The sequence below is a fragment of the Gobio gobio genome (genome assembly GCF_949357685.1).
Source record: "Gobio gobio genome assembly, chromosome: 15".
NCBI classification, from domain to species: domain Eukaryota; kingdom Metazoa; phylum Chordata; class Actinopteri; order Cypriniformes; family Gobionidae; genus Gobio; species Gobio gobio.
Genome location: NC_137108.1, coordinates 38,293,824 through 38,320,316, shown reverse-complemented (window position 1 = coordinate 38,320,316; position 26,493 = coordinate 38,293,824). Strand labels below are relative to the sequence as shown.

The 26,493-nt window shown below is 39.7% G+C and overlaps 1 protein-coding gene across 2 annotated transcripts; it reads right to left on the bottom strand.

Annotated features, from left to right (window-relative positions):
• Positions 1–1,225: 1,225 nt before the first annotated feature.
• stk40 (serine/threonine kinase 40) lies at positions 1,226–26,493 on the bottom strand. 2 transcript variants are annotated; one of them, XM_079836389.1, is made up of 12 exons: positions 26,277–26,492; positions 25,200–25,232; positions 23,420–23,540; positions 22,959–23,044; positions 21,648–21,791; positions 17,922–18,146; positions 17,516–17,568; positions 12,432–12,547; positions 8,094–8,238; positions 7,084–7,203; positions 6,754–6,838; positions 1,226–4,695 (listed from the first exon to the last, which is right to left on the bottom strand). In XM_079836389.1, the coding sequence occupies exons 2-12, from the start codon at positions 25,203–25,205 to the stop codon at positions 4,477–4,479; spliced, it is 1,320 nt and encodes a 439-aa protein (XP_079692515.1). In that variant the 5' UTR covers positions 25,206–25,232; positions 26,277–26,492; the 3' UTR covers positions 1,226–4,476. The 2 variants fall into 2 exon arrangements, with proteins under 2 accessions (XP_079692515.1, XP_079692516.1); XM_079836390.1 differs by lacking the exon at positions 25,200–25,232 and having other exon boundaries at positions 26,277–26,493.

Here is a 26,493-nt window from a genome sequence, read left to right as displayed (position 1 = left end):
AAGAGTGATCAGCAACCTAAGAGCTCCAACATCCACACAAACATTCAGATGATTAACGGACACACACACACACACACACGCACACGCACACGCACACGCACACAAAGTGCTTGAGTAGCTAAAAATCTTCTGTAAAAGGGGAGACAGATACTTGAACAACCGATGAAAAGAACATTCAAAATAGTCTTTTTAAACAAGAATCTTTAAAAACAAACACTTTGGAACTGCTCTCAATAATCACATCATCACCCAAACAAATGTAAGGGATAGTTCACCCAAAAAATTAAAATTAGCCAATGATTGTACACCCTCAACTCAAGTCATCCTGTGTATAGCCTATGACTTTCTTCTTTCAGACGAATAAAATTGGAGTTATATAAAAAAAAAAAAAATGTCCTGGGTCTTCCAAGCTTTATAATGGCAGTGAATGGTTGTTTCTGTTTTTAAGTCCATGAAAGAGCATCTATCCATCATAAAAGTGCTCCACACGGCTCCGGGGGGTTAATAAAGGCCTTCTGAAGCGAAGCGATGCGTTTGTGTAAGAAAAATATCTATATATAAATATAAACTGTAATCTCTAACTTCCACTAACTGCCGTACGCGCGTTCACAAGAGACTGCCGTTCCGACGTAGGACGCCGGTGTAACGTAAGTTCCGGGGAAGAGCAGAGGATAGAGCAAAACAAAACTTAGTTCTTGCGAGAAAATAATATGGATATTTTTCTTACACAAAATGCATCACTTTGCTTCAGAAGGTCTTTACGAACCCACCAGAGCCCTATGGAAAACTTTATATGCACTTTTATGGACGTCAAAACAGAAACAGCCATTCACTGAAGACCCATGACATTTTAATACAACTCCAATTGTATTTGTCTGAAAGTATTCGTCACATACATCTAGGATGACTTGAGGGTGAGTAAACCATGGGCTAATTTTCATTTGAGTGAACCATCCCTTTAATTTACGATAATTCAGACAAGACCGTCTGAGAAGACAGTCGTGCATGTCGTTTCATAGGTGTACCACAAGAGGGCACAACTGCATCTAAAATGCAGTTGTGAGCTTTTAGTTCTCATACTCTGAATAAACACTGAAAACTTCACCTAAAATGAAAGGCCATTGAGAATGAATGAAATGCATTGAAAAAAGAAAGATTTAAATGCACAACAAAATAAATAAAAATAAAAACCTTTAGACTTCAACTACAGAGAGACAAAGCTTTTCCATATCAAATTTTATTGCTGACATGCATGTAGAGATTTGATGAAGTACAAAAATATGTCTTTTATACAAATTTGTTTTTTATCTCTGTACAATTACCCAGTTTTTTTTTTCTTTGACACCATTCTAACCAAGCAGCTTACAACATCAAACGTTCAGGCTTTTGACAAGTTTCATCATGTTTTGTTTTACACCAGATTTCGATTTTCCAGTTTTAGTAAAAGATGCAAAAAAAAGGTAACAATTCTAAAGAGAAATCACCCAATTTATGAAACATCTGCACAAAGTGGCCAAAAAAAGAGAAAAGAAATTCAAAGTCAGACTTAAATGTTCAGTATCTTCCCTTGCACAGTCTTTGTGTTTTTGGAGTATTCGTCATTTGCAAAACACCCACATCCACTCCAATTTCTGCTGCATCTTGTGGCACGTCTTGCTAATTAGAATCATGCACTAATTGCTTTTAAACTGTATACAGAGCTCAACAAAGTACACTTCTCATGCTGCAGACAGAATTTGGACATCACAAAAACATGGGGGGGCAATTGCAGTCACTTAGGTAGGGGGCATATTAAACAGAAATTACTTGTTTCTTTCATCTAGGTTTTGGGTACAGACTACACAACCACATCAACAGCAGTCATATTGCAACCGTACAGATTTGCTATGATATAATGGCTTTTGTGAGAACTCTACGTGGACCTAGGATATAGCCTTGAGGCACTCCTTTTTGTATCGAAGGAAAGGACTTTGATTTGCTCGCATCTCCATCAAGTCACACATGTTATCCACTACAATACTGCTTTAGAACCAAATATATTCACATTGAGGTGGGAAAAACTAATGCTTTCAAAGGTGGCTTGTGTGGAAACGTTGGTGCGATTCTTCAAAATAATAATACCCTGTACTGGGTCTTGCACTACTGACGCCCATTCGCCCTCACGATGTCTTTCACACTGGCCAGAGTGCGGTATCATCCTTACCTCGCAAGATAAACTCTACATCGATTCTACGTGTCATGCTAATGTGCACATTGACTTAAAATAGAGCTATGCAAAGTCAGTCTCCTAATTAGTGTAGCTTAATATACCGACAGGATTGTTGCAATAATTATTCAAGAATTTCAAAAAAAAAAAAAAAAGATGGAAAGAGAGTCCATTAAACAAAACCTTCACTGAAGATAGAAGGGAAAAAACGTGAGAGATCACAGCAATGCTTTCGAGTGATATATGATCTCTACATTTACTATGGCAGATTAATTAAAACAGCAAATAAATTAAAAGGAAAACAGAAAGGTAAGAACGTACTACCAGGCTGCACGGTCTTTGAGAGAGGAAATCAAAGTGGAGATTAAAAAGGACAAGCCAAGCTGCTAGTCATGAGCTCGGAGACCTACAGTACTGAATGACCTTTTCATCTAATGACATGAGTGGAGCCAGACATAAAAGGCATTGCAAACTAAGCCACAGGTCCATGCAAGCCAACCGCCTAGTATACTAAGATATATTCTAGCATCAAAAGTACATAGTCACTGCTCATTGAATTGAGAATCGGTCGATAATCTAAGGCAAGATATCCCACAGTTATGCTTTATACAAATGGGGTAGCTTAAATGGGATTGGACAAATCGAATGAGATTAAGTATCGGTTTCCTTGCGAAATTCTCACAAGCGAAACCGATTAAGAGGAGTGAGTCTGATGGCGTTTCCTTCCTGATGAGCTTGAGATATATAATAACCATACATGGAAATGAGGGGTAGGTGAGGTTAATAGAATGAAAAGAAAAACAAAAAGGAAACTGTCCCCTATGCAATGGGTTTCTTTGTATGCACTGTGGCCAAAAACATTCCCTAGTGGCCAATCCTCGATCCCTGAGCTGCAGCTGAAATCTGTGTGGGGATTGAAAGCACCGGAGATAGAGGACATGGCAGAAGATGCACTTTGATGGCTTGGCATGCTATCAGAGGGTGAGCGCTATAGGCGGAGGGACACAAAAGGAAAGGAGGGCTTAAGGGCTGTGCTTATGGGGCTTATCTTGGCTTAGACTTCCGCATGACTGCCGGCTCAGCCGCCCTGCTTCCTGACAGTTTCATCCCATCACCAGCTGTCCCATACCTCATCTTTTTTCAAGCACAGCCCCGCAACGAGTCCCTATGTGATGCACACCAAAATCCATGACAGTACCACCCAGCTCGGCTTTCGAGAGTCCTTTGTAGTGGCATATCACATGGTTAACCGTACATTTGTGTTTACGATTGGGCGAATGGTAGTCACAGGAAACGGTGGTCTTGAGCTTTCTGCTGCCTTCTGATGAAAAGCAAGAGGGGAGAAGTAACGTACCATACCGGCCGGTTTGGATGCCAAGTTAAGCTTTTGGTTGTACGCATCCAGACACAGATGCTAGCTGCCAACAGAAACCCATTCAAATAGAGGAATGAGAAACATGCGCTGCTATGATTTCAGTAATATGAGGTTATTAGCTTTCTAACTTATGATACTTAACATCTTCAAATGGCAAAAAAAGAGAATAGTCTTACTTAAAATGCTACTGTTTTTGTAGGAGAGGGGGAAAAGCTTATTTAGATTGAGGAAAAACCAATCTCTGGTTTTGACACAGAATAGATACACAACCACAATGCTAATGCTCTTGAGCCTGTGCTTGTCTCCCCCTCAACATAAGGAGTCCTGCTTTCATAAGAACGGAGAGCATCGTTAAAAACTGACCAGGAAAGGAGGAAATCGAGAGATAGACAAAAATGGTAAGAGGTAGATTTGCAGTCATAGATGTAGATGGAGCGGAACAGACAACTGGTTGAAGGGAACAGAACGAAAGGGTTGATCATGTGATCCGAGGCGTTTCTGTAGAAAGTGCTGGGGGAGAGGTGGGTGGGGAAGGGTGGTTGTGTGTGATCTGCTACATGATTCTGTTGGGGTATTGCTGAAAGTGTGTGTATGTGTGTGTGTGTGTGAGAGAGAGAGTATGTGTGTCAGATTGGGGCAAGGATTGGCTTGGTAGAGGTGGTGGAGGTGGTCAGAGTCTCATTAGACCTGTGTGCCGCCCATAGGCAGAGTCTATGTCCTGTGTCAATGAATGGGGCAACAGAGCATGGAGCTGTTCCTTGGCCCTTGCTTGTGTCTGCCAGACTCAAGCTGCATGCTCACAAACGCGCACACATACACTCACACGCAAACGTACATACAAGTGTGCGCCCATTTCCACTCCCTGTGACCCCCGCCCACGGACAGAATGGCGGTGCTACTTCCGGAGGAAGCGCTGGGCCAGTATTGCGGCATCCAGAGGACTGATGGGCTGAGCATCGTGGCCGAGGCGCCTCACCGGAGGCACGTTACCGAAATGCCTCTTGCTAAGGAAGTTCTTGGTCTCGTGTATAGTGTTCTTCTCTTCTGCCAACAAGAGCTGTTGCCTCATGTAGTTCTCAAATTCGTACTGAGACGACTCCTCTGTCACTTTCGCCTGAGGATATAATAAAAGACGGATTCAGAGCCAGTAAGAACCTTGTCATGGTAATGATGTTTCTATTATTATCAATCCCAGCTTAACAAGTAAAGACAACTGCAAGCAAGCCACTGGTTAGTTGAAACACTGGTAGTTTCAAAACAATGTCAGGTTGGCAGTATTTTTAAGCAGAGCAAACCAACCAATGGCGAGACTTTAGGGTGGGACAATCATAACTACCAGTCATTTAAATACAACCATTTATGCAACAGGATGTGTGTGTGTGTGTGTGTGTGTGTGTGCGCGCTTGCATTATGTTCTGATTTGGTATATTTTTCCCGTTATTGCTATTTCTGTGTTCTTTTTGTCTTGCCGTTTGTTTTAAGTAGGATCCCATAATCAGCTGCGGGATGGTTCCACCTCTCTCCAAGGGGATTGGGTCTCAATGATTGAGGAGGGATTAAAACCAACGGTTCCGCTTCCTGAATTGGAGCTGTTGCGATTCCGGGCCGGTCTCCTCTCCAGCCGTCAGACCATTATTTTACATTCCTTAGATTCGGTTATACATGTTTTTTTTCCTCAGTGACTGTGTTTTTGTAGGATTGACTTGCCATTTCATTTCGTTAGTGTAGTAAGGGTAATTTTGTTGGATTTTGAGGGAAGTTTTTTTTATCTGCTTTGTTTGTTATTTTGGGCATTGGGTCTTCCTGAAGATTATACACCCACTGTTTTTTTTGTTACTCTGGACATTACACTTTATTTACATTTGTCTATTTTCTTTATTTTAATAAAACGGTTATAGTTTTTCTTAAATTCTGGATTCATTGATTTAATTTTTCTGGTCTGACGACTGGGCAGGGGATGCATGTTTTTTTATTTTATTTGTTACGATTTAACCTACATGGGTTGACTTCGTAACATATGTATGTATTCGTGTATGTGCGTGTGTGTGTGTGTGCGTGCGTGCTTGCATGTCATTACTTTAAAGAGAGGGTGAAATGCTGTTTCTGAGCTTTTTACACTGTTAAAGACTTGGATTCCCATGTTGAACATGGGCAGAGTTAAAAAAAAAAAAGTTGGACGTTTTAAGGAGTATTTCTGTGCCAAAAATACTCCTTCCGGTTTCTCACAAGTTTCGGAAAGTTTTTTTTGAGTATGGGTCTATCTGACGTCAGCAAGGGCGGAATGTCCTTGGGCCGTACAGGCTCTTCTCCTGCCACACGCGCTACCAGAGCGAGAAAGCAAATGCACGCCCATTAACGCGCTTTGCTCGGCTTAAGGGAAGCCAGCTGCGATGCAGTCACGGGACTTCACGAAATCAACAATGTCACCAAAGAAGTGTGTTTTTGGTTGTCAGGGCAAGACAACCCTGTACAGCTTCCCTAAGAACCCAGCGTTAATGGGACAGTGGATGGAGTTTGTTTTTCCGGAGCAGAAACTGAGTTGTGCAAGTGTTTTTGTTTGTTCCCAGCATTTATGTCCTCATAAACATAAATGAGGAAAAACCACTCCTAAGTAAACACACACAAATGTTGTAAAACTCGCACATGACAAGCCGCTAAGCAAATATATACAGTTACAGTACACACCACATAGAGATGTCCTGCTGTAGTAGTTGCTGCGCCTGTTCAATTTCAGCCTCCGGATCAGATTCTGGATCATATATGTGTGGTTGAATCTGATTGGTTTATTTAGGATAACGTTTTCTTTTCCACGTTTAATGTCATAGCTTTCAGACGCTCTCAACGCAATAGCTGTGTGTGCTCGTGGCTGTTTAGCTCTGGCCACACGATTACGCCTCCAGCCGCTCGTTTTTTTTCGGAAAGACTCGGTACAGTGTATCTTTCTTTTATAAATATGATAAAACTAAAAGACTTTTCGGAGATATGAAGGATGCAGTACTACTCTATAGGTACTGAAGATTTAGCGTTTCACCTCCCCTTTACTTTAATAATTATATATATATATATATAAATAAATAAATAAAAAGTAAACCTGTGCCACTTGTGTTTCATAAAAAAAGGCCCTTCACCATTAAACGTCCATATAATTGTAACTCCTACGAGTGGTACTGACCTCCTGAAGATGTTCGGGGTGGTTAAGCTGATCGTCTATGTCTGGCACCACTTGTAGAGGGCCACTCAGCGAGGACACAGATTGCCTGTTTAAAAAAAAAAAAGAAACCTTTTCAATGACAAATGGGAATTTACAGATGTATAGCCAAGGGAGCCTTAAATGCATCATTGAAAACTGCACTGGATTGCAAAAAAATGTGGCGAGACAACATCGCTGACCCAAGATGACATCACCCTATCACATGAATTCCTGAGAAGTTATGTCAAGATGACAAGAACTCTTGGCTAAAAATGGAACTATAAAGCTGATCTGAGATCAGATGAGACGAACCAGGATGCGATGATGGCGCTCAGAGACTCGAGCACCTCGGTGGCAGTGAGCCTCTGCTGGGGGTCGAGCACCAAAAGCTTCCTGATCAAGCACACCGTACTTTCTGATACCCGTCCATCCCTGCACAAACAAAACAGGCACAAAGACACAAGCATTTCCATTAACATTTCACAGCCTTCATTTAAAGGAATAGCTCGCAATAAAAATCAAGTTCCAAACCTATATGATTACCTTCTGTGGAACAAAATATTTTTTAATAATATACTGGTGATTTCAAGGGTGCAAAAGCACCATAAAAGTATCAAAAAAAGTGTTCCATATGTCTTTTAAAGAGATCATCGGATGCAAAATTTACTTTTATATGGTGTTTGCACACAAATGTCTTTGCAGTGTATGGACACAACCACCCTACAATGATAAAAATCATTTTAATCCTCAAAAAGCCTAAACATTCAATAAATCAAGCCATTTTAATTTTCTGAGCAATATTATGTCATATTGCTCATGCTCCGCCCACGACCGCTAACGGACTGTCCCATATTAGCATATTTCCGCCCTCAGCCAGTTGCAAAAAGTTCGCCAAGGCAGCACTTCACATGTCTAAACGCCCCATGGAAGAGAGGGGCGGGGTGAGCAGTAGCTCATTATCATTTAAAGAGACATGCACCAAAACGTGTCGCTATGAACGGAGCTGTTTTTGAGGAGGTAAGAAGGGTGCTGTTTTACACAAACTTTAAGGAATTCTAACCAAAGTATGTCACAGACTTTACATGAAGACCCTAAAGAATCATACCAACTTCTGGAAAATGGGCATCCGATGACCCATTTAAGTCATATGGCAATTTTAAGGAAAGAACAGAAGACAATGTTGGTCACAATTTAATGCAAATCTCGACATGTAACGTGAACAAGTGATGTGAACTACCCTTTTAAAACAAGGGCCAACACAATATTTGCTAATTAACATGTTTGATTCATATCAAAGCACAGAGATAAATGGAGAGACTCACTCAGGGATGGAGTACTCTGCTGCTTTGATCTTCCGGAAGAGCTCTTGAGGTATACTGTCATAAAACGGGAACTGGCCGTAGAGCATGGTGAACAGCACCACACCGAGCGCCCACATATCACTGGGTTTACCACGGTATGGTCGACCTACATGAAGGTACAAAGAGCAATTTCAGCGGGCAACTCTACAACAGTTTGATTATTCGATCAGACTGGAACTTTCTCTTGGAACAGTAACAAATGCTACAGAAGTACGTACATACGAATGCAAGTATCAAACTCATTTAGTCTGACGAGACAACTGAAGGGAACTTGTTTGGCAGGCAATGAGCCAACTAGTTAAGAACATTAAATCATAACATACAATTCTTTTTTTAATAAATAGAACATGCATATAGAACATTTATCATTTGTAATCATAACATTGCAAATGTCTTTACAGTCACGTTTAATCAATTTAATGCATCCTTGCTGAAGTATTAATTAAACAATTCTTTTTTTAATAAATAGAACATACATATAGAACATTTATCATTTGTAATCATAACATTGCAAATCTTTACCGTCACGTTTAATCAATTTAATGCATCCTTGCTGAAGTATTAATTAAAAAAATCTTACTGACCCCAAACTTATGAACTGTAGTGTTTATAACATATGCTGCCAAGAGTGTCATATTTTATAGTCCCCCAAAACCTATTCACACTCACTATACTGGGTTGTTTACCACCATAAATGGGCAACAGAACACAACTTGCCAGAAGAGTACAAATGAGTCATGGGAGCTTGTTTTATAAGAGGGGTTAATTGGGTAGGTTTCTGTTTGGTAAACAGCTTGATTTGCATGGTATATTTTTCAGTAAGGTACACATTCTCTCTTTCTACTTTGACCCTACGCATGAGAAAGCGAAAGAGAGGTAGAGCAGAGAGAGTGAGTGATGGAAAAACAGTGAGAGGAAGAGAGAGAGAGAGAGAGAGAGAGAGAGATAGGGAGAGAGAGCAGGAAGAGTAGTTCCTCTCGGCATGACTCATTGTGATGACTCACTGAAGCAGCTCTCCCTTTGTTCTGCTGTCATATTCGGCTGATTTACTCCTAGTTTCTTTCTGTCATTTTACTGTGAATGGAGACCGCAAACAAGAGCTCGACTGCGCCTCTATTTAACATGCATGCTCGGAATGCACCATCTAACCAGAGCCTACATCCACAGAGGTCTCGGAAAAACCCGAAAACACATGAAAGACAGTTTTGGGAAGGTTGTGTTGTCGGATATTTTAGCTAGTGCATTAACTAAACAGGGATTTTTAACCATTTCATACAAATAGAAGGGGTGTAACAGTACACAAAACAGACGGTTCAGTACATATCTCGGTTTTGAAATCACGGTTTGGTACGGGTTCGGTACAGCAGTTTTACAAAATTGCTTTTTATTTATTTTTATTAAACAGTTAGTGAACAAATGGTGTCTGTCCTTAAATGAATTCAATTATAACCAAACGTTTCTTAAAGATAATTCTGAAAACTATATAGGGAGCCCTTACTTGCACATTATTATAATATTAAAGGTTAACAACTGAGCCCAAACTATTAGCCTAAATTCAGTAGCTATTTATTTTAAGATATAATAATCAACACTCAAATAAAATATTGCATGCAAACATGTAAACTTCACATAAGGCAGTTTTTGCATTAATTGAATTAACACTAATTATAAAAATGTTTTTACTCCAATTCGTTGTTGAAATCTAATCATTTATACACAGTGTCTGTCATTTTCATGGTTTATTTAAACACACAATAAATAATCAAGACATCACTAACAGGTTCAGTAGAATATAATTAATATATAGACTAATATAGTGCATATATTTAGTGAAAGAGTTCATTTCTCTAGTGAACAAACAGCTGTGGACACTGAATGACTTCTGAGGTAAATGTGATGCTACGTGAGATTGTTTACAAGCTGTTTTTTAGTGACGTCTTTCCGCGGTTAATACACTGATTGAGCGATTACACAACATATGATACGTTTCAGTAAGTTGTAATGTATCTTCAAAACACCTTCAGATATTAATTCATGTTTATTCTTTAGGAAGAGATGATCACGTTCACTCATGCGAAGCAGCTTGAACTGACGTGCCTATACACGTCACAATAAATATTTTTTATACAGAATACATAATTTATTATTGGAATTTCCTGATAAAATGGACAGAATACTTAATATGTTCGTGTGGGAACTCGGATTGAAGTGTGTTCCACGCTTAAAACAAGCCGACTGTTAACTGTTAAAGATTGCATTCGGAACCGTTTGCTACATGCGTACAACGTACCGAAAAGGTTCGGTATGAATATGTGTACCATTACACCCCTAACAAATAGTGCTCTGCACACACAAAGTTCATGGAACAGAAACAAACTTATTACATAAACACTGATTTTTATTTTTTATTTTATTTAAACTGAACATTTTTTAATTGACATTTCAGTTTTGAATAATTTATACTTGAACAACGGCTCATGCGTCTTTGAATTAGGCTAAAAACTAGGTATCTCAGGAGGCAACCTTCCTTTTAGAATAGACTTGAGTGTAAGACAGGAGTCTGTGATGCCTTAATGCACAGGTTTTTGAAACCATATGAACATATTTACATGCATTGTAAATTGTTGCATTGCAAATTTTCTTTGCAATATAAAAAAAGCCCAAAGAGAGTCATATAATTCAGTTTCATTTTAATTGTACTTAAAGGTCCCCTTCTTCGCGATTCCATTGTTCAAACTTTAGTTAGTGTGTAATGTTGCTGTTAGAGCATAAATAATACCTGTAAAATTATAAAGCTCAAAGTTCAATGCCAAGCGAGATATTTTATTTAACAGAAGTTCCCTTTCAAAGCCTACAGCGAACGGCTGGCTTGGACTACATCCTGGTACTTCCTTCTTTAATTACGTCAGTAGAGCAGTAGAACAGACTAACCTCCGCCCACAAAGAAACGCGAAAAAGGGGGCGCGGTCTTGTTGCTGTCCCACGTGGAGAAGCGGACGGTCGCGTGGAGAAAAGGAACTGTTGCGTTGAGTGTGTTTATCGCCATGTCATCGAGACGCTGTTATTTTCATCCAGGAGTCAAATCACCTTTGTTTGGCTTTCCCAGGGACGCTGTAGAGATTATTGAACGCATACATCTCTCCGTTAAGAGGCGTGACCTTTCCAACGTGCGCTAAGCTGCTGTCAAATTACAACACAGGAACCGCTTTCACGTGCGCTAAGCTGTGGTCGAATCACAGCACAGGAACCGCTTGCACAATCAGAACTCGTTACGTATTTCTGAAGGAGGGACTTTATAGAACAAAGAAATCACCAGCCGTTTTTAGGACAGTGGAAACAGCGGTATACAGATAAGTAAATAGTGTGAAAAATACTATTTATAGTTTTTTTACACGCGAAACATGAACACATGTTATATTGCACACTGTAAACACAATCAAAGCTTCAAAAAAACACGAAGAACGGGACCTTTAATACATTTTAATATTGGAGGGTCAACGAAACGTTTAGCTGAATGTTAGCGTCTAGTTTAAACTTTGGCTTGAAAGTAACTATTTTTTTCCACAAATACAATATTTGGCCTGCTGAAAACTCTTGAATATTTTATATTTTAGGAATATTTTAAATTAAATACAAGCTAAACTATTGACAGCATCTAGATTTTATTTTACATTCGAAAACAATATTGACAAGCCACTTTTAAGTTTGTGAAAACCAAACAAAATATGCTGACAGTAATGTACTTGTAATGAAGTTCCACGGGGCAAGCGTACAACACTCCATAAACATCAACCATAAGTATTTCTGTACACGTGTTTTTAGAAAAAAAAATTTATATAAAAAGGTCCAAATATTTCCTCTTTTGACTACATAAATGTTTGACACATAAGATAAACAGCGAGTCCCATGTTTTGAAATTACATCACTTTGAGTGAACTTCAGTTCTGCACAGAAGGAGAGATTGTTTGGAAAGATAATCCTCGTGATACGACCGCTGTTAACTTTATCCGTAGCACTGCTGAGATCTACCCGAGGCCATGACAACAAGCTTAAGGGAAGAATTTTGGTATCGAGTCGTTGATGAGCCAACAGGTCAAGTCTTGCGGCACACAACACAAATAATGACTTCAATAAACGTAACTATTGCTCATGTTACTGACAGTTTGTGACTGCTTTCCTGATTAGGGCCGTGTAGGTGGTTGGGTTTATGAGCTTTGATTACAGTGGTGACATGGAGGGTGAGTCATGTGAGACACACACACACACACACACACACACAGAGAGAAGCTGGATTCTCACCACTTAGGACATCTGGGCTGATGTAGGCTGGACTGCCTCGCTGGTCCTTTAACAGATCTTCCTCACTCACCAAATGCTTGCCAAGGCAAAAGTTTGTGATTGTGATCCGATGGGTCCTGCAGCACACAAACAATACGCAGATGACGTCAAAAAAAAACCACCATGTATTCCCGCATCAAGTCGCACCGTTTATTAAAAAGACAGCTTGTGAAATCCATGCTATGCGTCCATGTAAACATGTCCAGGTCCATAATTTACCACAAAATCAAAAGGAACAAATATTTTTATTTTTAATAATATAAAGAAAATTAGAAATATTAAAAAGGGACATTTCACCCAAAAAATTAATGTATGAATTTCTTCTGCTGAACACACAAAAAAAAGACATTGTGAAGAATATGGGCAACCAAACAGTTGATGGGCCCCATTGTATGGAAGCTTGTTTCCACCATAGAAAATAAATAAATAAAAATAATTCTTTTTTTGTCTTCTCAGAATTGCATTATATAAAGTCACAATTACGTGTTATAAAGTCAGAATTGCAAGTTTATTTCTCACAATTCTTCTCCAGAATTGCAGGGAAAATAGTCAGAATTGCAAGATATAAACTGTTTAAATCTAACAATTCTGACTTTATTGCGCAAACTGCAAGTTTATATCTCACAATTGATTTCATAACTTGCGATTGTAACTTTACATCAAGCAATTGTGAGAAAATGGTCAGAATTGTTAGATTTAAAAAAAGTTGCAATTATCTTGTACATTTTTTTTATTCTATGGCAGAAACAAGCTTCCATACCATTGACTTCCAGTCAATGGGGCCCATTAATTGTCTGGTTACCATCATTCTTTAAAATATATTTTGTGTTCAACAGAAGAAAGAAATTCACATAGGTTGGAAAAAACTCGAGTACATTTACATTTTTGGGTGAACTATCCCCTTAAGTTTCTTTGCAGCGTAACATTTTCATTACCTATCTTGTCCAAAAGAAAAGGCATACATTTCCTTTATGGCAAAATAAAATAATGAAAAAGTATTCTTGAAGAGCCACTCCAAAATCCTGTATTCAATTAATTTTAGCGGTCAGGATTAGTGTGGAATAGATACATATGCATACATAAACACACACACACACACACTATATAAGCATATCAAAATGAAACTTTAACTGTTGTTAGACGAGTCGTGTTCGTATTTGTGCAAACATGCCTCTGATATTTTTGTCTCTGTCATTAAATCTAATCTGTGGCAGGGAGCCATTCTGCCTTTCCAGAAAGCAGAACCCAACATGACAGAACACACCGTGACTGCACTTGACAAACAAGTGAGTCACCTGTGGCTTCTCACAAGCTCAGGGATGACTAATCTTTGCACCTCAGAAAGGAAAGAACAGCACTTTTTCAGTGACAGGCATGCAATGAAAACAAGCACACCAACATACACAGAGATCCTTTCATGACAAAAATGCATTCACATTTACAATGAGCAAAACTAACGCGTCAGCTGACGGAGCTGAACTACGGGGCCTCCAATGTGAGAATTCACACAGTCAACAGCTGTAATCTCCCTTCACTCAAAAACAACAAACAAACATCCACCACAACAGCTACATCCTCTTTTCCCATGCTTCCCCAGTTACGCTCTCACTTTCACACCCTGAAAGTGACTGTCACACTTACGCCTAACAGTTACAAACAGGCTCGTTCTAGAAGCTTTGTTTTTCCCAGAAGAATATCTTACTGGTTTAAGGCTGATTACCATCTTCATTTAAAAAGGAAGGTCATGATTAAATTAGATTAATCTAAAAATGAAAAGAGTGAAAAGAGAGGTTAGATTACTCACAATGGACTATGTGAAAAAAAAAACGATCCATTCTACACATTCTAGCATCTGTACCAGCTATAATTTGTTTTAGGTTTCAATTTCAGTTTACTTTTAATGGTGTATAAATAGTCAATTTAAAGGCCCACTGAAGAGCCTTGAAACACAGCATTATTCAATGTGTTTACGTAATTTCCACTGAAACAGGAAGAAAATATAAAACAGCTCCTCTCCTTTTTTAAAATAGCCAATAGGGTTTCATTTATCACAGCTTGGCAAGAGCCGTTGAGCTTGGTAAAGCTGCCGTTTCCTCCTAATCTCTAACCGCTTCTCCTCCATATTGCTTTAAAATATAGCATTCTGTGCAGAATTCAAATGGTTCTGATACATTTTCTGGTATGCACCGACCTGTGGTTACGATCTGCTCTGTGCGATCGTGTCTCTGGACTGGAGCAGACTGTGTGTACATGGTGCGTGTAACACCAACGTGAAACCAAACTTCATTCCCCCCAATAAAAAGCATATTTACACTCTCTGAATCGTTCCCTATCCCCTATATAGTGCACTTTGTGCCATTCACCATGTAGAAAAGAGTAAATGTGTGAATAAGTGACCAATTTTAGCTGCAGCTTCAGTGTCTATTTGTGGGCGGGATGCTGTAGATTCTAGAGAGCATTTGATTGGACAGAACATCTGATGAGAAGCTGAAGTTCAGGGTGATGTCATCAAAATCATTGATCCATATTGGCGGAAGCGAGAAAAAATGAAAGTTTTAAATGCTTAGATCTTCTAAATGCGAATTGTCATTGTTTTGAGCACACTAGATTATAGATAACAGTAATACTAATATATTCAAAACATTTTTTTATATTTATATAAAATAAATCAAATGCAACAGTATTTACTGAACTGGATCCACTAAGATCCAGATAGCTCATGTGCGTTTTAAGGCATTTGAATACATATTATATATTAAAAAGTTGTGTTGCATGGAGATGACTGCATCATTTTTGCATGGCAATTTTACGTGGTGTAAATATTGTCAAATTACCTGCTCCTAAATGTCACAAACTGGTTCTCTTACATGTCGTTCTTTACATGCGGCATCTAATTCCTGCTATTTAAGCTTCTATCTGGCTTCATTATGACGGCTCAAACTTTGTTTCCCGAACAGAAAAAAAAAAGTCAGCAAGTGTTTCTCCTCAGGACATTCTCATTGCTCACTTTCCTCTTCCTGCTCATGTGAAGAGACCAGAAGCCTCCCGGTCTCTCGGTGAGGCTAAATATAGCCCCTGTTGATGGGAAAAGTTAAAAGGTTTAAACGCAAGAGGAAGTCTCGATGTTGAAATCCAGTCAGAACTGCCTCTGCTGGGTGAGGTTAATGTGGGATTTTGATGCAATTGTTTGGTACTGGAGTTCCTTTGCTTGGGCAATCTGTGCGTTAAGAGGAACAAAGCTAATAGTGAAAGCAAATGTGCAGATCAGGCAATTTGTTCACTTTTATAGAGTCTTGATGGTGACAGCCATATGGTGCTCCCTGAAGAGCGGAACGTGTAAACTGTGAAGGAGGTAAAAGAGGTATGAAATGATGCCAATGCTTGTGAAATGTGAGAGAAACTTCTGCACTACATGGCAGTTCTTGACAAAATTCGGATGAAAAAGCCTTCCCAGGTCGATTCTGGAGAATGCAGAAAGCCCCACAGATATTGCATGTCAGAACCAGATTCAGCAGTTATTTTTGAAGGTCCAAGTATCATGTCATGGACCACTTATGACTAATACCGAGTACTTTCCATCCCACCCAAATCCAAAAGTCTGCCGGCTGGGCAGGGTCACACAGAAAGTAGGATCAGAAGGGTATTTGGAGAGTGAAAAAACGAGAGAGAGAGAGAGGGGGGGGGGGGGGGGGTAGGTCTGCCAGCGTTACATGAGTGTGACTCAGCTCTGAGCTATGAATCCTTTGGCAGAGGGCTGTATTATCTCCAGCTGGGACACAGTGTTCTGCTCTCTGGCTGAACTGAAGCAGACAGACCAGACTGCTCGGTTTCATCACCATAGGGTCCAATGACTAGTGTGCATACGTGTGGATTTTTTCTTTTGCAGTTCAGCAATGCAATACCAGTCTTTTTAATTGACTCCCATGAAACAGGCATAAAATGCTTGACTCAAGAATGGCACATTCAATATATTAAGACAAAAAATACACCAGGGAAAAACCGATATGTCACTCAATGTTCCTATTTTATAACTCCAGCTTTAGAAGAAGCCTCTTATGCTCACAAAGGCTGCATTTATTAGATCAAAAACACAGTAAAAACAGTAATATTTTGAAACGTTACAATTTAACTTTTCTATTTTAATACATTTTAAAATGTAAGTTTTTCCTGTGTGGATGATCAATTTAATGCACCCTTGCTTATTACTTTCACAAAGAAAATGACCCCAAACTTCTAAAGTGCAAGTTAGAATAATTTTTAGATAATAAAACTTTGTTTCCTATCGGCTTTGAATTGGTTAATGGCAAAAAATGCTGCATAATGCATAACCTCAAGTCAACGAGCCAGGGCGCAAGAAGTAAAGAGAAGATGAAAGAAACTAGCCCCACTCCTCCATGCTTTACACATGCCACTGAGCTTATTTGGTGTGACGGGTTTCGTAATTAGACAAGCTGGGCACTTATGTGACCGAACAACAATATGCGAGAACTCAGTGGCGAGCAGCACATGCTGGCAAATGTGACAGGCAGAACTGAGGATTTTCAATTAGTCAGTAACTCTCTCGTTCCTCGGGGCATTTGAAATGGCAGAAACTGTGTAAACTGTGTTTAGAAGCATTCCCGTTCCACACACCCGGCAGAAACACATGCACGCGGCACATATGGTGTTTGGAGAGGGTCTTTATGGATGAGGGATTGGGAATTCCACAAGAGCTATCTGATTCACAATGCTTGCCGACCTCAGATGCCTTCAAGCCAGCATGTGTGGTTCTACCACCCCCCCTTCTCTCGCTCCTTCACCCTCTCCTTTTTTCCAGGGAATGAACCAGGGGCACGTTCCATGCCTATTCGTTTTAACTGGGATAGTTTCCCGCTGTTTCCTCCCCTCCCTATTCAGCCTGTAGGGATGAATCACACTCTCACTAAGAGCTCAAGAGGAGAAGGGTCAATGAGGCCAGACGGTGTTCCATGAAACCCCAACAGAGAGTCGAGCGCACAGAAAACTCCACTAGCACAGCAGGTATAAGAAATAAGAAGACGTCTTACCTTTTATTGAGCACCATGTTTCCGAGCTTCAAGTCTCTATGCACGATGTTCTTCTACAATGGTAAGAACAGTGAACGGTTACAATATATACCAGAAGAGATGGGCTATATATTGGACAGCATGCAACCTGACAATCACCAGAGCATTATATTACAGATAAATGCCATGCATCATCCACCACATTACTTCCGGTGGCTCACTCAATAAAATCAACATAAAATGTTGTGTGCAATCATTTGACTTCTGCAATATGAAAAACTTCCCAAAACACAAAGTATTCAAATGAGAAAAACAAATAGCATTTTTCCCCCCATCAGAAACCACAGTAAAAAAAAAGCTTTTAATATTAGATGAAAAACTTGAATGAAAATTTCCCATTTAAAACCAGTTCCCCATGGCAGCTCACCTTATGTAACGCCTCCACCACTCTCACTACATCATAGAAGATAACGATGGCCTCGCGCTCGCTCAATCGCTTCTCCTTGATGACATAATGCTGCAGGTTGATGAGGTCAGCCGTCTTGTCGCTGAAGTCGTGGGCACAGAGGCAGTCGAGCACCAGACAGATTCGTCTCTTCATCTTCCGCACTTTGTTGGCCTCCATGTCCTCGACTATCTCACAGGAGCGGTCCTAAGATGGAGAAAGTGAAAGAGATAATGCGTTAGAAAAGTTTTGCGCAGACAACGATTGCAGGGACAGCATAAAAGACTTAACCTTGGCCAACCCAACAGTGCAATTGACAGTGTCTAACAAAGAAAGCAGATACATAACCGCACCATTAAGCCTTTGAATGGAGCAGGGAAGAAAATAGTGTTTCAGGTACAAGATGACGCTAATGGACTGGCGGTACGAAAAGGAAAGCAGCGATTCTCCTGTATAACTAGCCATGTGCAACAGCTTGAATGATGAAAGCCCTCCTTCGGTCACAGGAGACCGGGGTCAAATCAGGGCCACAAATCGATCGGCAATGTGGTTTGCGTTGGCAATGACTGCGCTTCTGAACACAAGAGGCAATCCATAATTAACTGGCCCACTCTAGAGACAAGCTATAATAAACCAATCAATACTGCAAGCTTCAATGAATGGCCCTGACAGCACAGTACGGCTTGTTCTGCAGCCGATTTCCACTAGGGAAGAAAGGAGAGTTCTATGATGTAGTTTAAAAAAAAAAAAACAGCAGACGCAAGAGAGGGAGGGGAAAAAGCATCTCAAATAGAAAGTAAGTGGTGAGTCACTGCAAGCACTTTGCGATGAAAATGAAAACAACTGAAGGAACAAATTAAGTTGTGAGACTGAGGACGTACAGAGGAGGAGGGAAGCTTTAAGCGTCTCAAATCAATTCAATTTTGATTCAAAGAGTCACAGCCAGATTCCAAAACAAGTTGATGCATTTCGAATATAAAACATTAACAAATCTTCGGTGAGATTGTGTACTCTAATCCAACAATAGAAATAGAGCAAAAAAAGACATATAAAATAGAAGAGCTCTAAAAAAAAAAAAATATGATATGCACCATTAGAGCAAAACATTTAATCAGCACGTTTTCTGTGGATAAATGATCCATTTTAAATTGTGTGATACATTTTGTCCTGTGTAAATGCGTTTTTTTTCCCATAATGATTATTTTATAATTAATAAATACTATTTGTGTGGCTCAAAGCAGAACCATTTGAGAAATAATCATGATGCGTCAATGATTCACATTTTCCCCACTCCTGGGGGGTATTCCAGAAAGCAAGGTTAACTTACCGTCACATATACCTTGAACTCGAGGTTGATTAACCCAAACCTTGCTTACTCGAGGTATGCTGGTTCCAAAAACGTGTCCGTGAGTATGTTCGGACAACCCAGAATATATTCAAAGTTAACACACAAGACATTCTCAACAGAGCGACAAATCGATGATGCACTATGGAAACGGACACTAAGAAAAAGCGTGCCACTCCACTTCCTTCTTTTGTTTAATGCCGTTTTACATAACCTACTTAAATGCACATCTCCACCTATTTGGTGGTTGTGCAATCATTTTTTCGACCTTTTCGTTTAATAAGTAATCTTTATTCACTGACAATAAGGATTATATTGTTTGTTTATTATATTGTAATATTTGAATTGAATTAACATTTAAACATTACCTTGAAATAATAGTGCTTTGGAATTAATATATAATATTGTATATTATATAACCGTAACTATGCACTGTAAAATCCAACAGTTGTTCTCACTAAGACTTTTTAGTAAACTTTACTTAATGTCCAAGAATTTGTTGAACTTACCTAAAACAATTAAATAATCTAAACTATTTGCATGCTATGCCTTTGTTACTTAGAAAACCCTAGTAAACATTACTTGACTGGTTTGAGTACCATTTTGCCAAAGCAAAAAAACAAGCGGGCGGGCAGTGTTTTTGAGGCGGGCAATTTTTAATAGACTTTTCACTCATTTCCTCCACTTCCTCTCACCATAATTGTGATCAGTGTTCCCTTTGGTTGGGCACTTGGAACTTCATTCATATTATTGTAATTATCATCCTATTAATGCAGCGATGCAACAAGAAATCATAGTTATCTGATTTAAAAAGAAGGGAAGTAATAAATTATAATATAATATAATATAATATAATATATATATTTGTGAATTAATGACATAACTATATTTCATGTCAAAATGATCTTTTAACTTTTTTGCTAATATTTATGGCATAACCTTTTAATTGGGTTGACATAATCCCTCTATTTTTGTGACAATAGCAAATGACCATGCTTGAGGGAGTCACAGACAGCCTTCAACATTCAGCATGCAAAACACAACAATGGTAAAAAGGATTGTTTTTAATTAAAACATTTGTTATTATTATTATTATTGTTAAGACCTTTACAATTTTATTTGCTGTCGTTATTGGGATTATACTGACAAAAGACAAATAGTAAAATAAAGCCAAAAATAGCAAAACGAAGCAATTAATTTATTCATGCCGCAATGCACTCTGGGAACACACTTCCTCAGATGACAGATCAAATTAAGTTAACAAAACTTAAAGGATTTAAGTAAGTAATGCTTAATTGAATTGAGGCAACGAGTTTGCACAATTTAATAAAGTAAATTTAACAAATTTGTTTTTACAGTGTATAACAATTTTAGTTATATTAATATAACTAAATTAATTATATAACATGCATCTGAGTACCTCTTAAGCCTTGTTTATACCTTCGCCTGGCTCTGCAGCGCGAGCCTCCGCTGGCTGCGCGCGCTCCTCTCCAAACGGACGAGGCGTTTATACTTGATGCGCTCGCCGTTGTACTATTCTTTGAAACGACAGAGGGGGACTCGGAATAATTGTTCTATAAACAATCAGGAGTGAGAAGATGTAAGGTACCCACGGGACAATGTTTAGGCCTACTTTAGTAAACTTTACCAAAACCACTAAGAGAATCGTGTAAAACCGCAGTAAACCTTGAGATTATTACTTGGGACATTTGAACAAAATATATGGATGGGAGAACATATAGGCCTGTGGCCTAAACATTTTTTTTAGTCACTTTTATTTTTTTACACATGGACCTTTATTTTCATTAAAAGGGCTTATTTCTGCTATTGTATGCTCATTTTGTAAATATAAGCAACTCATTTAGACATGCAAACTGAGTGCTGGTGTGATGATACGTCATGCTCGGCCAGTTTCGCCTCGAACTCATGCATCTTCGGATGTGGATTAGCGCAGAAAGTTACAAAATGTGCTGTGCACACCACCAAACGGAATGGGGTCTCGCGCTCTCAACGCGCACGACCGCCCACGTTGCGATTTCGTAATTTTTGCCGCGCGCACCTTCGTGCTCCTTCCGCGAGTATAAACCAAGCTTTAAGCAAACCATCCCTGGAACATAGAGTGAGTTGCTATGGCTACGTACATACCCTGAAAGTTAACTCCGTTTTTGGAACCCGAAAGTTGAGGTTATCTGCTTACTTACTCTTAAACATACTCAGGTATGTCATATAACCTACTTTCTGGAATACCCCCCTGATGTACAAGATGCCAAATAATCCCAGCAGCTGCACAAATAAAGCCTCAGGATAGACATTAAAAAACTGTCATGACATTCTACACATAAGCTACTCCTAATTAGTCTTACCTGGAAGAGGCCGTGATGGTGCACCACTCCTTCTTGGTTGGAGAGCAGGGAGAGTAAAGAATACTCTGTATGCAGGAGCATTTTGCCTTGCCTTTCTTCCTGTGTCTCTCCTGCCGTGTCCCCACGTTCTTCCAGGGTCAGAATCTACAACAAAGGTCAAAGGTAAGAAGACACCACACTACTAGATCCTGTCCTAAACCTTCCTGGGGGTCTCTTATCTTCAATGTGATGCTATCAATGATCTTGAGGCAATACAGAGAGTCCATTAAAGGCTTTATCTTCAGAAGGGACAAAGATAAGTCCCTCACATGTCCTTCAACACATCTGGACAGCGATCTGAGAGACACTAGACTCAGGGGCATGGAAGAGTAGGGTCAAAAGGTCAGACTCCAGTTTGAAAATCACCTTTCAGTCAAGCCCCTCCAACAGGCTGGTCCATAAACAAAAAGGTTTGATGGTCATCTCTGAACCAGAGTTGGTCATGCATTGGATAGGATTGTAGAGATTTGTTGAGGCAGGTCAAAGGTTCATGCAAACAGTTAGAGAGACACAGGGGCTTTTGTGTTCAGAAGCAGTCTCACTTCCCTGGTCAGGACATGTTTGAATCACATGAGAGGGTTTTTGTGAGGTGATACAGAATGAGAAAGTTTAAATCTGGTAATAAAAGCCATTTTTGCTGATCTGAAGATGTAAACAGGGATCAAAAATTGTGTAGGGCTGGAAAAAAAAATATATATTGATTTTTCGCTCCATTAATCAAGATCTTCAGAAAGTAGTCTGATGAATCATTCACTGAATAAACTTACTGAATCCAGAGCAGCTACTGAATAAACATCATTCAATTTTACATATAGATACACACTGCCGTTCAAAAGGTCATACTTTCTCAACAAAACAAAAAAATCATGTGACACTAGAGTATGGGCTGCTGATAATTCAGCTTTGCTGTAAATTAGATTCTCAAAACAAATTATAATTCATTTTAAATTGTACTCCTATATTTCACAATATTACAGTTTATGCTGTATTTTTGAATAAATAAATGCATTGGTGAGCATATTATGAAACAGTCCAAAAACATAAAAAAAATCTTAGCGACACTAAACTTTTGAACTTTAGTTGCATTAGGAAATCTGTATCAATACCCTGCACTGATGTTTTGTGATCGTATCCCTCAACAACCTTCTCCACTCAATGCATTCTGATCACAAATAGTCCTGAGAGACGTATTTGGGACCAGATATAAATGGTGTTCTCTCACACCTGACCACTTGATGTTAATAAGTAAACAAGGCCTAAAAGAGTACTCACTTTTAGCTGGTAGAAATCATCCGTCCCATCTTTTCTGGCTAGACACTGAACTATACTCTGCACGGGAGAGTTTCCCAGCCGTGGGCCTGTCGAGATGGGGAGGGATAGAGAAAAATAGAGTGAAAAGATGCAAAAGGTACAGTCAGTGCAGAGCACAGCAATTCCCCTTGAAGCCAATCATAAACACTCATCACAGTGCCCTGCACTACCACGTCACACTGCTATTTCCAACTGTGACGGGTGCATTTCAAAGGCAAGACTGTAGCGTGATAGTGACATACAGGAAAAGACCTGCGGATTCAGGAGTGAAGCAGTCAATCCAAAACATTCCTGCAATTCTTTTCAAAAAGCGGCCTCCAAATGGAGACTATACCTCCTCCTTCTCCAGCTTGCATAGATGCACAAAAAGATAGGGCTGGGCTAGTGCTGAAGATTCACTTGCATTACCCTAGGTGGCTTACCTAAAACAAAGGGACCGGCTCTCTTTGCATTGTTGCCAGATATCCCAGGACAAAGGAGCTTGCTGGGTCTGCCGGATGACTCTCCGGCCCCCGAAGCACGGCGTTTGGACATTCTGCAGATCTGAAAAAGCCAAAAACATTGAGATACCGTTAATACTCAATTGATAAACCAACCTGAAATGCAAACGTGGCTTCTTGACAAAAAACAAAACTCAAAGCGCACCCAAACAATGTAACACTAGGACACTCATTCATTGCATTCCTGCCCTGAGGGACAATAGCCAATCCAATGAGGTCTTTCAGTACACTGCCAAAAAAAGTGTGAGTTATAAAGAGGGCAAATAACAGGTGGGGGAAGGAACTCTAGCAAAAGCCATGCCCTCCCTGACACCTCAAAACAGTCAGACGCCATTAACAGCTCTGCCACTGAATGAATGACAACCCATCAGATCCCCATGCATTTGCATGAGCAAAGATTAGCAGCAGGTGTAAACTGTTGACGTTACTTGCGTGACAGACAATTGAAGCCCATTTACAAATGGTGCCGCAGACCACAACCTGCTCGAGAAGGGCAAACGTTGAACACAGATGGAGCTCAAATGAACGAAAATAACCTCTGAATCTTGAACTCTGCTGCTGCGATTCATGTTTCCCCCCTTTCACTGTTTGTAATCCTTCCGTTCCTTAATCTGCATGGGTTTATCTGCAAATCTCTGTGGCGCAATCTGCATATTGCAAGATTTCCATACTGACCGGTCTGTAACAAGGGACGTTTCGAAAGCAAAAATGTTCAGCTATCACATGAAGTGCAATGATTATGGCCAAATATTGAGGATAAAGACTTATTTCAGAGGACGCCTGCTTGTTTTGTTGGATAAAGGGTTCTTGTACAATCTGGTGATTGTTTCTGTGGTTCTACAAAAAGGAAAGTGGCACTATGAACAGATATCGTGTGATTCACACAAGCCCTGGGGTTTGCACTGGTAGCAATTTGTCAGAAATATGAAATGCTACTGTTTGACACCAATGGTAGCGTGACACACGCAGCCTCCAGACATCATATCACGATGCGAACAGGGGGTGGGGGAGTGCATTTAGCATCGCGGGCAGTTCTGCGCCCTTTGGGCTCTTCAAAATCAATCTCAACTCGGTTTTAATTAAGGGACAATACAGAGACTGGCCATGAAATCCCAGTAATAAAATATCAATCAATGTGCTCTAATAGTGAATACATGCAAAGCTAAAAAGACACCAGAATTTCAAATTCAGAGCTACACCAGACAGTCGTGATTCACATTTAAGCTAGGTTGAAATTTAATTTTGAATGAAACAGACACTCAAGTGTAATTCTGCAACAGATCACACAGCTTGTCTCGAGGACGTAGGAGGGGGTACAATTGGCTGTTATCACAGATCATTTTACACGTTTGCAGCTTTTTGTCTTTCTGGACACAGACTGTTGACAATGTGACAGACGGGGGTGAGAGACGTGATTGTGTTCTCATCAACCCCGTTTGACATGCATTATTGGCGATCTGACATCTTAAAAACACGAAGACTGTGTTTGGCACAGGCCAGACTCTGCAACCTGAAAGGAAAAGAATGAATCTATGGGTTGGTATTAAACCATCTGTAATATTTTGTAGATCATGCCAAACATGAATGCGGTTCAAATTCTCTCAGTGACATTAAGATATGCACATATGCATACGAAGACACAATATTGAATCCATTTCAGAGCTAGTAAATGAAATTCTCAGGAAGGATGTCATTTACTCACCCTCATGTCGTTTCAAATCCGGATGACGTTCTTCTGTGGAACAAAAAAGGAGACGCTAGACAGTCTCAGTCAGTATTCACATTCATTGAATGGGAAAAACGTAATGAAAATGAATGGTGACCGAGGTTGTTAGTGTCTAATATTCAGCTAATTCATCTCCTTTTGTGTTCCACTGAAGAAGAAAAAAAAAATCATACAGGTTTGGAACAACATGCCGGTAAGTAAACGTTGAACGAATCTTATTTTGTTTTCTTTTTTTGGTGAACTATCCCTTTAACAACAACAACATGCTGATGATGAAACTATGCTATATGAAAGATTACTCATACTGCATTGCATTCATCAAACTGAATGGATGGAGTGTGGTCATCTTATGGCAATATGCACACATCATAGTCATTGGAGAAGTGAAATATCATCCCTGCATGATTTAAACGCTCTGATCCACAGTGTAGCAGAACATTTTAATATTTCATAAGATCTAAATATACTAGCTGTCACTGCATGCAAACTTTAGAACCTGACAACCTTCAAGCACCGGCTGGAAGCTTGATGCAACCAGTATCAGATGCGCGTTTTGCACACGTTTTGTTTGATATTTAGATATCTAAGATTTATGGTGTGTAAAAACAAGTGACTAATGTTTCCATTTATAGTTAAACAACAGCAGAGGGAATATAGACAGGAGCACTGCAGTGTGATCACAACAGAGTACGTTACACGGCGTACACTGACGAACGCTGTCAACCAGCTTACAAGAAAAATAATAACAATAATCACTAGTATACATGACTTGAGTGTGTATAAGCAAACAAAGCCGGTGCACTTATTAAAATGACGAGCCTATTTGCTCGTCTTAGCATTTGCAAAGCGAAACTTGCTTGTTTTGTATTTGTATTCTTGCGTTTGTAGTCTAACGTTACATCTCAACGTATTCAAACGGACGACAATTGAATCGTTGCAAAAGCGTGAATTTCAAGACAAAATTAAACAGCACAAGGGCAGAGAGTTCACCGTGTCCCTTTAACAGACTGTGAAAATCTCCTCAGCCGACCGACGGGCCATTTAACAACTTACCTAAACCGCCGAGGGAATCCTCTGTCGTTGACTAATTCTCACTCATTTCTGGCCGATTAAATGTTCAGCAGGGGCGCACCGACATTTACACTCCACCACGAAGCGGTTTGTTTCAAGCGAACTGGAGAAATTTCACGATTACCGACAGAGGTTTTGAGGGAAAAGCCTTCTTAGGACAACTGATCACATCTTTCCATAGCAGCACCACCTGACAACG